This window comes from Fusarium solani, assembly GCF_023522795.1.
Source record: "Fusarium solani strain SB1 chromosome Unknown bctg00000009, whole genome shotgun sequence".
NCBI classification, from domain to species: Eukaryota; Fungi; Ascomycota; class Sordariomycetes; order Hypocreales; family Nectriaceae; genus Fusarium; species Fusarium solani.
The window spans coordinates 669,841-683,562 of NW_027072144.1; the positions used below are offsets into that span (position 1 = coordinate 669,841).

The 13,722-nt window shown below is 51.0% G+C and overlaps 4 protein-coding genes across 4 annotated transcripts; 3 read left to right on the forward strand and 1 right to left on the reverse strand.

Annotated features, from left to right (window-relative positions):
- Window positions 1-309: 309 nt before the first annotated feature.
- MRS44_013280 (uncharacterized protein) lies at window positions 310-3,252 on the forward strand (the record flags this gene model as incomplete). The annotated part of the gene is made up of 3 exons (XM_065616765.1): window positions 310-465; window positions 678-1,573; window positions 1,653-3,252. The coding sequence occupies 3 exons, from the start codon at window positions 310-312 to the stop codon at window positions 3,250-3,252; spliced, it is 2,652 nt and encodes an 883-aa protein (XP_065472837.1).
- A 783-nt stretch (window positions 3,253-4,035) lies between these two features.
- On the forward strand, window positions 4,036-5,844 carry MRS44_013281 (uncharacterized protein; the record flags this gene model as incomplete). Its single annotated transcript, XM_065616766.1, has 1 exon — window positions 4,036-5,844. One exon carries the CDS (start codon window positions 4,036-4,038, stop codon window positions 5,842-5,844), a length of 1,809 nt encoding a protein of 602 aa, XP_065472838.1.
- Window positions 5,845-8,017: 2,173 nt separating this feature from the next.
- Window positions 8,018-9,496, forward strand: MRS44_013282 (uncharacterized protein; the record flags this gene model as incomplete). Its single annotated transcript, XM_065616767.1, has 1 exon — window positions 8,018-9,496. One exon carries the CDS (start codon window positions 8,018-8,020, stop codon window positions 9,494-9,496), a length of 1,479 nt encoding a protein of 492 aa, XP_065472839.1.
- A 1,268-nt stretch (window positions 9,497-10,764) lies between these two features.
- Window positions 10,765-12,477, reverse strand: MRS44_013283 (uncharacterized protein; the record flags this gene model as incomplete). The annotated part of the gene is made up of 1 exon (XM_065616768.1): window positions 10,765-12,477. One exon carries the CDS (start codon window positions 12,475-12,477, stop codon window positions 10,765-10,767), a length of 1,713 nt encoding a protein of 570 aa, XP_065472840.1.
- Window positions 12,478-13,722: the final 1,245 nt, after the last annotated feature.

A 13,722-nucleotide genomic window follows, 5' to 3' on the forward strand; every position in this document is an offset into this window, starting at 1 on the left:
GACATGAAGCTCGATCTGGTGTTTTCTTAGTAGTTGGAGAAAGGTTAGGTGTCAAAGCTGATCTCCACTTGGGCTGTCACGGCTAGCCCTGCCTGAGCGGGGTAAAACCATGGCGTTATCCCGGAACCCCGCAATAATACCACTCCGGGTTGACAGCCGGTTTGCTTTATTCCCTCAAAAGATGGGGTATCCTCCCTGAACGTTTGCGATAGACCAACGCTAGTTATTCCTCGACTAGACTAATCTCTATTCTAATCGATACTAAATCATACGGTCATATTACACCCCTGTGGCCCAGGAACGACAGTCATGGAGTCCCTTGCTCCTCTCTGCCTGGAAGCATTGAAACTTTTCAGGCAGATCAACAACGTCAATAACCCAAGGCAGCTCGGTGTTGACCAAAAATCAGACGAATGGCCAAAGGCTAAGTTCGCAGCCGAGGCCGATCGGTTCGAGCTGTGGGCAGTAAATCTTGGTGTCTTCGTATCAGGGCATGGGTCCCTCGACTATCGGATCAGAGATGCCGGCAGCATAAGAGATACCCTGTACAGATTTACGAAAAGTCTCATCGAATCCTTGAAAGAAGGTGCAATATTTCTCGATTTGCCTTGCCTATCATCTTACTCTTGCCTCTTGAGCTCTCCGCTGGCTGCACTTTGCTACATCCTCAAGCACAGCTAACCCCAGACCCGTTAGCCCTCGAATATCTCAATGGAGAGGCTCAACTATTCATGGAAGAGGATGATGCTTCTGACACGGAGTCAGAGCCTGAATCTGACATGGGCCTCCTCCTCAGCGGCGTAAGGGATCCCATCGACCGACTGTTCAAACTGTCCATCTGGATTCGTAACCCGGCTACCCGGCTAGCATCCTCGAAGGCCCAGCATTTCCGGCAGATCGACGAAGAGACCAACGTCAACCTCCTCGATGTATTTGAGGCGTTTGACCTCGACCATGTCAGATCCCTTTTCTTGCAGTACAGGAAGCACGCGGCGCTCCAGGAGAAGCCGACGCTTCCTCCTGTCGAAGAGAAAGAGGGAAAGTATGACGAAGATGAAGAGGACGAGGGCAACGATTACGTGTGGGAGCCTATACGGACGGTTCTTTTGCAGCACGAGAACAATATCGCCGATGGCACTGAGTCATACCTGGTACGCCGGATAGCCAGAGCAAACGGCCGCAGACGACAGCAATTCGCGTACTGGAGGAAACATCGAGACAAACTTCATCAGCATGCCACAGCCGCGATACAACAGGTCTCAACAAGCGGCCTGGCCCAGGACCCCATCCAAGCCAGCACCGAGCCTATAATCGATGGCAGTGCCCTACCTGCTGACGCCCCAGGCAACCTGTCAGTGACAACCGCTAGTCGTCTGAACCTTCCTCAGGCACCCATGAGGGAGAACATGTCCAATGTTTCCGTGTCCGAGTATGCGCCATCAGCCTGGCAGCCTAGCAAAGACGTCGTCGACTTCCCTCCGCCGCCTAGTATAGACCCTACCGAGCAGTTTTTCGAGTGTCCTTACTGCTTCACTCTCTGTTCCAAGGCCCTCCTGGCTGAGAAAGCGTGGAAGTAAGCGGAGCCCTGATGAAGAAGAGAGGTATCGCTGGAAAAGCAAAATGGATGTTGAGCTGATGGCGGTTATACACAGAGCTCATCTGATACACGATCTGCGTCCGTACATCTGCACTTACGAACATTGTCGGAATCCAGACCAGCTATACGACACCCAACGGGACTGGATTCAGCACGAGAACGCCTCCCACCGAAGGATCTTCCGATGCCCGGAGCACGAGGACCGCATCTTCACCACCCTCGCGTCGTATCAGGAGCACACCCACGAGCAGCATGGCGGCGGCTCCCTGTCCGACGAGAGCATCCTCACTCAAGTCAGCGAGTCGACGCTGGCGGAGGCGGACCGGTGCTGCCCGGTCTGTTCTCTGGCAGTGGAGACCGCAGAGAAGATGCAGAGCCACATCGCGCTGCATCTGGAGCGATTCGCGTTGTTTTCCATGCCACGATGGGTCGATGACGGCAAAGATGTTAGATCCGCTGTCGCTAATTTCGATTCGGACGGTTCCCGAGCGGAGGACTTGGGAGTGGAGCTCAGCTTTGTGGATGATGCTGACCAGGGCAGATTCGAGCAGGCGTCCCCTCCTGCTAGCCGGGCTGATTTCGAGATTGCAATCATCTGCGCGCTGCCACTCGAGTACGACGCCGTTACCTACATCTTTGACGAGTTCTGGGACGAAAATGGCGACCAGTACGGACGAGCGACGGGAGACCCAAATAGTTATACGACTGGCCGTGTGGGCAAGTGCAATGTCGTTCTGGCCCTCCTACCGCATATGGGCAAGGCAACCGCGGCGAGCGCGGCCGCCAGCATGCGATCGAGCTATGGCGGCTTGCGACTAGCCCTCCTTGTCGGAGTGTGTGGTGGTATGCCTCGCGGCCGAGACGGCGAAATCTTGCTGGGCGACGTTGTCATCAGCAAGACCGTCATCCAGTACGATTTCGGCCGGAAGTATCCAGACAAGTTTGTACGCAAGAACACTGTCGAGGACAATCTTGGCCGGCCGAATAAAGACGCCCGCAACCTGGTCGCCACATTCGAGACCGATCGGGGCCTCGACCGGCTCGAACAACGGACTGCCGATTTTCTTCGGCAGCTCCAGGCTAGCGTTGCCCAGACAAGGCGACGGGGCAAGTACGACTACCCCGGAAGGGCGGAAGACAAGCTTTTCGAGCCGACTTATCGCCACAAGCACCACCTGTCGCCGACCTGTATCTGCCGCGATTGCTTCAGCGACTTCGACCCCGTTTGCGACGAGGCGCTCAGCTCGTCATGCGCGAGTCTCGGATGCGACGACAAACATCTTATTGCGAGGAAACGGCTTCAGGCACAACCACAGTCAGAACACGAGGGTGGCGATACGTCTCCGCAGCCTGCGGTGCATGTGGGAGTTGTCGCGTCGGGAGATAGGGTGATGAAGTCGGCTGCGGACCGGGACAGGCTCTCGAGGGAAGCAGGCGTGATTGCGTTCGAGATGGAGAGCGCTGAGGTCTGGGACGACGTGCCGTGCATCGTGGTCAAGGGAGTGTGCGACTATGCGGACAGCCACAAGCACAAAGGGTGGCAGAACTTTGCGGCGGCGACGGCGGCGTCGGCGTCCAAGGCAATTCTGGAACGCTACATCCAGACTAATGAAGCTCGCTTCCGTTCGAGCCACAATGCTTCCGCGGCCCCATAGGACATAGGACATAGGACATAGGACATCAATATATATATTCTACACCCCGTGATATCCGCGCATAGAAGTGTGGTCGGGTTGGCGAGGTCGCGTGGGACAGTGAAATCACATACTCGGTAAAAAATCGACATTTAAATCCATTAAAAATCCGAAAAAGCTTATTTCACACGAAAAAAAATATTTTTAAGTAGAAAGAGAGTCGCTTCGTATGCTCGGTCATTCAATTCTCATTTTAATCCTACTACTACTACTACTGTCTGTATTCCGCTCGGCTCTTCCGGCGAAAAGTCAGACCCCTGGCCCCTGAGCCCCTGCCTTCCCCAGTCCCCCCTGTCGCTCCCCGACCCTGCTATTCGCCGCCATGCTGTCCTAGCCAATCACATGAAGCCATTGCCACTACAGGGACCTGCTTTTTCACTGTAAACTACTTTTCCCCCTCTTTCTCTCCGATCCGATACCGATCGACGGCGCCGCTGCTGCCCCTGCCTCCCCTGTCTTACCGGTGGACCCCGAACATGCATGCGTGGAGCAAATCCCCATAGGCCGGCCCGCTCGGAGATTCCCCACCCCGGGAAATGAGAGACGCGTATACCGTAGAAACTCGAAAAATTGAGCCTCTTGGCAAAGTGGAACCGGGCCAATTTCCCGCCCGCTATGCCCTCTCGGGTCAAGCCTCGTGAGGCTCTTCATGAATCGGATATCAGAGTAATCCCTTGATGAAGGGATCAAAATTCACTCTTTTTCATGGAATGAAGCATTCTGATATATCTTCAGAGAGTCATCATGGTCCTCGAACAGTGCGAGCCCAATTTACAAGTGACGCCGAGGCGTAAGCGTGGTCCAAAGCCCAAGCCAATTTCTGAGCGCAAATCACGGCCATTCGCCCCACTGCAAAGGAAGGAAGAAACACACTCTCCCGCCAAGCAGGTCCGGGTTCTTCAGTTTCTCATTAACCACCGCATTTATGACCCAAAAGCGAATACTAGGGGTTCAAGGCGGGTTCAAGTTATTGATGGATATCGTCAACCGTATATTTCTGAGGCGGCAACGTGGTTCAAGGTCAAGGAAAAGACCGTTCGCGGGTGGTGGAAGCGGCGAGACAAGATCCTCGGTATCATCGCCTCAGATCCCTCGTGGAGACCCTTTTGGCCGAAGCTTGAAGAAGAGCTATTCAGACAGTTCGTTCAGCGGCGATCAGAGAAGAAAATCATTACAGTCTCTTGGTTCCGGTCTACAGCTAAATCCCTCTTCAAAGAGGTCTATCCAGAACATAAGCAGCTATTCGCATTCTCTAATGGATGGTTCTTGAACTTTAAGAAGCGGCACCGTATCGTGAAGCGGCGAGTCACCAACCAAGCCCAGAAGACCCCGGCAGAGTACCGTCGCATTGTCAATAGTTTCCTTCGCTTCGTCTTACGCAACTCTCAAAGGAGGGCATCACCAGTCCCTATGGACCCTCCCAAATACCCCTACCAGCTAGGGGAAAAGATCCCTGATCTTCTCGACTCCCCAAAACGCCGGTTTCACAATAACTGTATCCTCAACGTTGATGAAACACCAATTCCTTTTGAATACCTTGATGGATCAACCTACGCCCTCGAGGGTGATAAGACTGTCTCCGGGAAGACCGACAGAAGCGGCTGGAGCAAGAGAAAAGCGACTCTTCTACTATCTATTTTCGCTAATGGACTGGGACGTCTCAAACCAAAGCTCATATTCGAGGGCGCTGAACCACCGAAGGGGAAGATCATGCAGCGAGAAGGTCATCTATATCATCCGGGGGTTACCGTAGAGTTCAACCCGACGGCCTACAATAACGAGAAGTTATTCCTGAAGTGGCTGAACGAGGAGGTTATCCCCTGCAAGAGAGAACACAGGGAATTTATGCTCGTTATGGATGTAGCGAGTTTTCATAAGACTGACGACGTGAACGCGTTACTGAAGGAGTCGAAGATCCTGCCGGCGATGATACCCCCGGGCTGTACGAGCCTTCTTCAACCGCTTGACGTATCTATCAACAAGGTCTTCAAAGCGTGGTTACAGCAGTATGCCGATGAGTGGATCATAGAGAGAGAGAATGACCCGGATCGCAATTCCAAGCAGTGGACCCCTACTGAGAAGCGAGTCATGACAACCCACATCGTCGGCCGGGCTTGGGAGCGACTTCTAGAGCGACCTGAGTTGATTCAGAAGTCCTTTTCCACCTGTGGAATTGGCTTACGGCCTGATAGAAGTGAAGAAGAAAGGATCAGCATCGAAGACATGAAGAAAGAAGAGATTGACTTCAGCAACTGGGAAATAGCTTCAAATCCGGAAGAAGGAGAGGATCAACACCAAGAAATAGCTTCTACATTTGATGATGAACAACTAGGCCTCCCAGAAGATGACCTTATTGAGTCTCTGACCTCTCTTTCTACAGAAGAGTTGGCACGGATAGCTGTGGAGAAAGGAGTCACGGTCAACTTCACAAGGTCAGATGTCAGGGAAGAACTAATAAATCGGCTTGTGGACTTTAGTACCTTCTCTCAGGGCGAAATTACTATGGAGGAAGAAGTCACTTTGTCATTGGGGACCCCATCCTCGATCCAATAGAACGCAATTCCTTCTTGCCACTCCCTCTCGACCCCTAGCCTGAAGTCCCACTTCGTCCATCGCCGACCCCGGCTCTCAACCTTACATAACACCACCTTTCCTGCTTCCAAGATATCGTCAAAGCCTCGCCGACTTAACTCTCTTAACCAAGCGTAGTGGATGCCTTCATTTGTAAGGGAAATGCCGGTTTTATACCTGGGCTGGAGGGATCTCTGTACGTGAGGCGGCAAGTCTGTCCGACTTCAAAGCAGGCCGCGTTGGCGAAATCATCCGTCACATCTGCCGATATTGATTATGCAATCTGACCAATGAGAGGCCACATACAGATGATATCAATGAAGCCGGCCGGGTTGAGAGTCATATTAGAAGAGTGTTTTTGAGGGCCTCGTGAGGAGCTGTTGTGAGGGTATTTTGAGAAGCTATGATCAGAGGGATTGAGGTCGGATGATGATAGACACACTATTCCTAATCAGGAAAGGTGGGCGGGGAAATTGGCCCGGTTCCACTTTGCCAAGAGGCTCAATTTTTCGAGTTTCTACGGTAGGTTTAAATTGACCCATGTTAGACATACTGCGAGGCTGAAAAGTGACCTTTTCTGACCCCTGCTACGGGCTGGGGACTCGCTAACATCCCAAGGGCCGGCACTTGCTCATGGGTCTAAGCCAAGACCTCGCAGGCGTCCTTGATCGCATCCAATCGGATCCATTCGTTCTGATCGCCGCTGACTTGACGCTGACGGTCGCCCCGAACCTTAAATCTTTTGAGGCTAAGCTTACCGGCAGGTACGCACCCCACCGTAATACTGATTTACAAGGCTATAGTGGGGTTAACTCTATTTCGAAGACCAAATTCGCCCATATTGTCATGTTTCTAGCTAACCCCCCGTATAAAAGTTTCCAGCTCAGGATAAACCTCGAGACATATCATCTATTAATGTATAACCATCAGGGCCTATAGTGCCAAAAACATGGTCCGTCAGCCCGTGTAGGCACTGAGAGTAATCAGGCGGGCTTGAATATGGCTCGCTGAACCCTCTCATTTATCAATACACGGATACATCCAATCCTTCATATGCAGTATTTTGTACATCGTGTGGTAAGGGAATGGAGTTATGTTTATAAGATTAGTTATAATGGCAGCTCATGGTTCCTCCAACAATTATAATCAATGTCGTCGAGCGCCTGCTCTACCAGGCATCGTGTACATTTCTATATCCCTACACGGAACTCGGCACGCCATTAAGGACGACGCACCACTGGGTGCGGTAGATTCTGACCACCCGCCTTAGGATTCAAATATTCATGACTTTGGGTCTAACGACTCTTACTTCGATTTGCATTCATTGGTTTCGCTTCATCTGCCTTGGGGCTGACTATCCCAGTCAGAATCGCCTACCAGTCCAGCTAGTCTCTATAGGAGACACTTAATTCACGTAACGTTAAGGTAATATCCGTGATAATTAGTGAGGAAATGATCAAATGCGACGGGCAAGGCACCTTAACCGAAATGAGCTTCTGCCCGCAGTCTCATAGCGTCGTCATTGGCGAAATTTATGCATCTCCCGTCAGCCAACACGAGGACCATCTAGATCTATGTCATAAGAGGTGCGTCATATGTTATTTTTGGTTAACTTACTTTATTAGCATTAAAACGGATAGTAGGGTGCTCTGAACGCTCTCGGCAACTTTAGGTGTGTGGTAGTCCTTATCCTCCTCACCATTGGACCGCTCAGGTAGCTTACCCTCTCCTCTTGAACTGGTTCGATGTGTCATTGTGATGCGGCGCCCACTCAGCTGGAAGGAGCTTATGTATCCTCGCAAGTAAGGCGACATCGTCGTATAAGATGTCTTTCACATGCTAAACGCAATTCTGGTGTGTGCACGTCTTCGGGCCTATCAGTATACATAGTAGCGACAGATCTATTGCTATTGACATGACATGCGAAGCTTCATCTCTCAGGCTATTTGGTCTTAATAGAGATATAAGATTCAACGCGCTCCCGCCCTACCCTAATCCGCTCAATATATTCTGTCATGATATTAAAGTCAGCATAGAGATTCTTACCAAACCAACTTCTATAAGTTTCTCACTTCAGCTCCCTTCTTCATCGACGCTCTCCAAAGGCTATTACTTTTTTTTCATTTGCCACTATCCTGTGATGAGATCGAGAAGTATGTTTGGGAACGGTCTCGGAATCCCTGGTGCTGCTGTTGTTGCATTTCGCCAGGCGTCCGCAATTGTTACCCCAGTCGTTGACACCACTTTTCGAGTGCTGTCTGATTCGGACGTGAACGTGGAAACCGCCGGACGTATATTCTGCGACGCGAAGGATGGCACGTTGCGAAGCGTGCTGTCTCAAGTGGCGTGTCGCATTCAACGGGCAGTTGGCGGGATACAGGCGGACAAAATCCTGAACGCAGCAAGCACAATCTTCTGCAAAGGGACGGGGACTGTTGTGAAGAGTGTAGTCTTCGAAGTCACGAGGCACACCCTCGACGCAATTGGCCAGAAAGACTTTGCGCAGGCCCTCCTGATATGGAAAGGAATATTCACCAATGATGCCAATACAGAGACCCTGGCATTCATACTGGGACACAAATCCGATTTGGCCTTATTTCTGATCGACCTAATAGAGCCAGCAAAACTCTATGCCACGGCACTTTCGATAGATGGCAGTCCGAACGGCGAAAACTCGCACGGGAGATACAACGCCTACAACGAGTTGGACCTGACGAGGGCGATGAACAGGCATACTTTGATTTGTCAGCTACAACGCCTAGGTAAATCGCTTTCTCAAATCCCCCCGACGGGCGAGCAAGACAGGCCTCTCGACAAGCTCCTCATGAACACAACTCTGAGGAGCGACTTTGACAACAATGGAACCGTCATACTTCCACCAGCACTCACGATCAGAGCTCCCGACAACACCCCCAATCACGGCGAGCAATGGCTTTTTGTTAATGGGATTGCTGGAGAATACTTCTGGCTTCGATTGTACTGCGAAAAGTTGCGAGACACTTTCAAGAGAGATATCCGGGGCGTCTTCAACAGGAGCGACGGTATCCTTTGGGACTTGATCGAGTGTGCGGGAGAGAGAGACATCGACAGAAAGCAAAAAAAGACTCTCATTGAAAGGACAGCGAGCAGCATGGCCGCCCAGGAGGCCCTGAGCCATGAATTGTCGGCTGCGCTTCGAAATAAGGGGTCCAAAGGCTATATCGTGATGATTGCTTACTCCCAGGGGTGTCTCTTGTTGAGGCTTGTTTTGCAAAATTTTGTAAGGAAAAACATGTATCGAGATGCGATGGAGGCTCGACTAAAGGTCTTCACGTTCGGGAATCCGAGCATCGACTGGATGGGTACGGATGTCGGGGGAAACAGGATCCCTCTGTGCGAACACGTCAACTACACTGAGCATTTCGCAAATGAGAGGGATTTCGTGGCACGGCTTGGAGTGCTGAGGACGGATAAGAAGGACGTCCTACGAGATCGCGGCTACCTACACGCAAAATCGTCGCTCTTCATCAACCGCGGCGGAGACTGGATAGGTCACCTGTTCGGGACCCAATACAGCCTCAGAGCACAAGAGTATGTGGATGGAAACAGCTCGAGGTTGTTCGCATGTGCTGACGGCATGCCAATGCCTGCATGAGAGCATGAACTGCTAAAGAGTATCTCAAACTTACAAGTGGGCATCGGTTTTAGGACGGGGCATGATGATTTAGTTTGCCGTTGAATGAACCCAAGAACATGTCATATTGTTTGCGAGCTGTCGTGCCATTCTAGCCTTTTACGTTCTTCGCAATCGGAATGAGCCATAAGTGACAAGTAGGACGCAGGTAGTCTGGGGGACGAAGCGGAGGGCCGCTGTCAACCTTGCTGTTGAAGCGGGGCAATCGCCACAGCTACCACTCCGAGCACGCAAAAACTCGCACAGTTGAAGGCCCTTGGTATCTTCGACGTCCTTATGGAAGGCCCGGGACTCCACTAGTGTCTGCCGGAACGAGGAAAGACCGGGAAGTTTGACCAGACCTTGGAGCACCGCATCTTGGAGGTTGTGTGAGACGGCACAGCTATGGAATCCTTGACCCTAGTTAAACGGGATGGTCGCCTTGTCTAGCGGGGTGTGTTGGGCAGCCTGGATCCTATTCCGGGACCTGGCCCACTCCCAGGCTTTAGCCCCCTCCTACAGATAGCAAGCAGCGTCCCCTTCAACTTCTTTGGGAGCTTTGTGTTTGGACAGTGACCCTCTATCCCACAATCCCAGACAATCCCTACTCAAGTATAAAAGACAGAAACGGGCCACGTTTCCGCTCTCGGGACGTGTAACAAAAACGCGAATCGCGCCCCGTTTCTGACACGGAGGTCCGTGAAATTTAAAATGATTGATGCCAGGAAAAATGGCACCTTGGAGGAGGGCGAGACTAGTGAGCTCTACGTTCTGTGGATGCTTTCTCGCATGTTCAAACGTTCGTCATCTCTCACAACCATCCGGGCAATCTGACTACCACCTAGACATTGGGGACGCCATCTTATCATCTTATTAAATAGTTCATATCACTTTAAATGTCCGCCGGGGAGATCGCCACAAAATGTATTAATAATACCGTCACTCTGGTTAAATCTGCCGTCGCACACGAATCAAGATTGATATAACAGGGACTGGTGTTTGCGTCGTGGCTCAGGCATGAATCCCGAGCCAAGCAACACGATCGGTGGAAAGATCCCTAAGTTACTTGTAGCATCCTGGGAATGAGATGGTGTGTAATATTGGAAGGAACTGTTTTCCCATAGTGAGTTAGAGTAGCTGAAGTAAACACTTTATTTTCCAGACTTAAAAGACCTCAAACCCCTCCCGCCGTATGTTTCTCTGCCGTAGCAGTCCTCTCATCAGACTGTCCACCGAATCAGTATTGTATTTTAAGTTTCTCGAACAGCGGAAACAGCGAACGGGTTTGCAGTGAAGGTACCGTTAGGATCAGCCTTCCCCCTTGCCCTACCCAATCTCTGGTACTTCTCCGCATCCTCATAATAACATTTCCAAACCTCCTGCTTCCCCAAGTCCCAGTCACCATAAGAGCCCCAGAGCAAACGTCTGTCCTGCTTACTAAACGGGCTCGAGGGACCAGCCATAATAGAGTCATTCTTGGCCTGCCACTTTTCGGCATACTCCTTATACTTGTCACCCACTTCATGAAAACAGTCCAGCGTCTGGACAACCGAGGTGTCCCTCCAGCTGTAGGAAGTGCCGTTATCCTTGTTTAGATAGAAACGCGAATTGGCGCCTCCAAAGCATTGGATCTGCGTTACAAGCTTGCAATGGGTGTAGACCTCGTACTCCTTATCCCCTGGGTTATTATCGAGCAACTGGTTCGGACTATAGATCAAGTCGATGCGATCAATTATAGAGTCGACCCAGCCGTCCTTTTCGAGAGTCTTCGAGTTGGTAGAGTGGGTGCGCTTGACGTAAGGGAGATCAAACTCTCGCCGCCTGGGGAGGATCCATCTTCCAGTCATCTGGGACATGTCCTCTTCGAACTCGTCGATGGAGAGAGTCTCATTTTCGAAGAAACCCTTGAGGGCCCGGAACTTGTTGAACCATTGATCAACACTCTCGTCATACTTATCATCTCTGCTGGTCGGGCACCATTGCGCATTGACGATGATGACGGCGGGGAAGCGACCATTAAGCCACTCAAGAAATTCATCCGCAAGTGTGCTCTTGATCTTGTTTTGAATGTGTTCCCAAATACCAGCATTATTCAATGTGGGAAATAGCATCGCGATGGGAAAGTCGGTGCTGAGGACATTAACAGTGAGGTCAAAGCCTCGCGGGACCTTGGCATTGTCGGCCATTTGTGCGACGGCGGTAAGCAGCTTTTTGAGGACTTTAGGGGAGTAGATCCAAAGTCCTTTGATGCCATGCGGTCCCTTGAATCCGTTTGGGCCGGCAACGGTCCCCATGTAGCTCTTGGCCTGGTACACCTCAACGATATAGTGTGTGATAATGCCAAAATTACCTGGACTGCCCCCGAGTATGGCGTAGAAAAGCTCGGCGTCGTTCTTCATAGAGATATCTCGAATGACACCGTCGTGACAGACCATGCGAATGGTTCTGATGTGATCGCTAAAAAGGCCAAAGCTACGGCCAAGCTGGCCATAACCACCAGTTTGGCCATGCCCACCCACGCATACATAAGCGCAATCTCCGTGGGGGACAAACAGTTGGTTGTGCTTGAGATATGCGTTCAACTCCTTGAGTTGATTGCTGACGCCAACGTACACCAGTGCTCTATCTTTGTCAATGGGGTCGCGGGGATTCAGAACCATCAAGTCCTTGTACGTGTTGCTAAGGTCGACCTGAATGTTCTTTCCACTGGTAGACGACGCACCACTGTACTGGTGACCGCCGCTCTTGACAGCGATAGCGACTTTGTTCTCTCTGGCCCAGATCACAGCCCTGATGACGTCTTCGTCTCGTTTCGGCTGAACGATGAGATCTGGGTACATGTTGTGATCATCCTGGTGAGTTGAGGTCGCATATTGCTGGTTGAAGTAGGCGTAGTCCTGTTTCTGAGCTGGAGTGCCATCGCGGGAGTATTGCATCCCCTCAAAATCTTGAATTCGGACCATGATTGCTTTCTGAAAGAAGCCAAATACGCAATTGGCAGAAGTCTTGGTTGAAGTCTCTGGTGGACAGGCTTAAGACGCGAGCGACACCCAATTTTATACTTTTCAGGAGTGCTTAAAGACACGAGCTAGTTTTGAGGCTCTCAGCCACCACGGTGATTCTGACGTGACATCTGTAAGCTCAAGTGTAACATTGATTTGGTGCACATTCCTCGAGCTTGAGGCCTGTAGCAGAGTCAGCTTACAGCGCCATCGTTATCTCAGCCAGCCTCGTTGTCCCAATCTCCATCCAATGCGAGCCGTGTCTCACGCTGTTGATCATCATTGGACACATTTAAGAGAATGACTATGTTCCCGTGTCTTACGCTTTTGGTTTTGTCACACCGTCAGGATCGTCAGGATATTAGGCATTGATACTGCCGCAGCTTATGACCACGGAACCTGTTAAGGGCCTCACGACCCCCTCCGACATTAGAGCTGCATCAAGTACTAAGCTTCTTTCCTACTGTGACTGTAATGCACGTAAACTCTGGCCGCCAGTAGATTTACAAGTGTGCCAAAAGCCATTCAGCTAGCCCCCTCCAGCCTCCACATGAAGTTGGATCAGCTCAATACGGGCCGCGGAAGCATTCTTTGAGTTCCAAGCCACTGCGGGGAAAAGACACTGGTCGGGCCCTTCTATTCGGTTTTTTACTTTTCACATTCTTAATCTCAAACATGTGATAACGTGTGGCGAAAACCTATCACACTTTGCGGATGAATATAGGCAAAGAAGGACTCTTGATTTCTCCATCTAATGATGGCCTGAGTGTTAGCTTTTATGCTGTCTATGCTATTGGAATAGGGGAAGACTTCGCAAGCTAATAGAGCCCTATGACTACTGTATAAACTCGTAAAATTCACCCTCTAAGCGCCTTATTCGGGATGCTAGTGATATACGTGTCTAGGAGGCTATCGCTGGCATCGTTCGCAATCTTATGTACGGTGCCGCGACGTCGGATCCAACCTTAGCAGAGGTACTGACTGAATTACGCATGATCTTCACCCCGGTGAAGGTGATATCTCCCGCCACCTTTAGGGCTATGCTGGCACTATCGCCTGCAGATTTTCTCCGCAGTAGTGCGCGTGTCAGTTGTCACCTTGTGAACTATCCCGGCAATATTACACGCAACTTCTGCGACAACAGTCACGAAACCTTGGACTATGTCCCTAGTGAACCCAAACATTGAGTTCAGGGCAGCGCGGCGG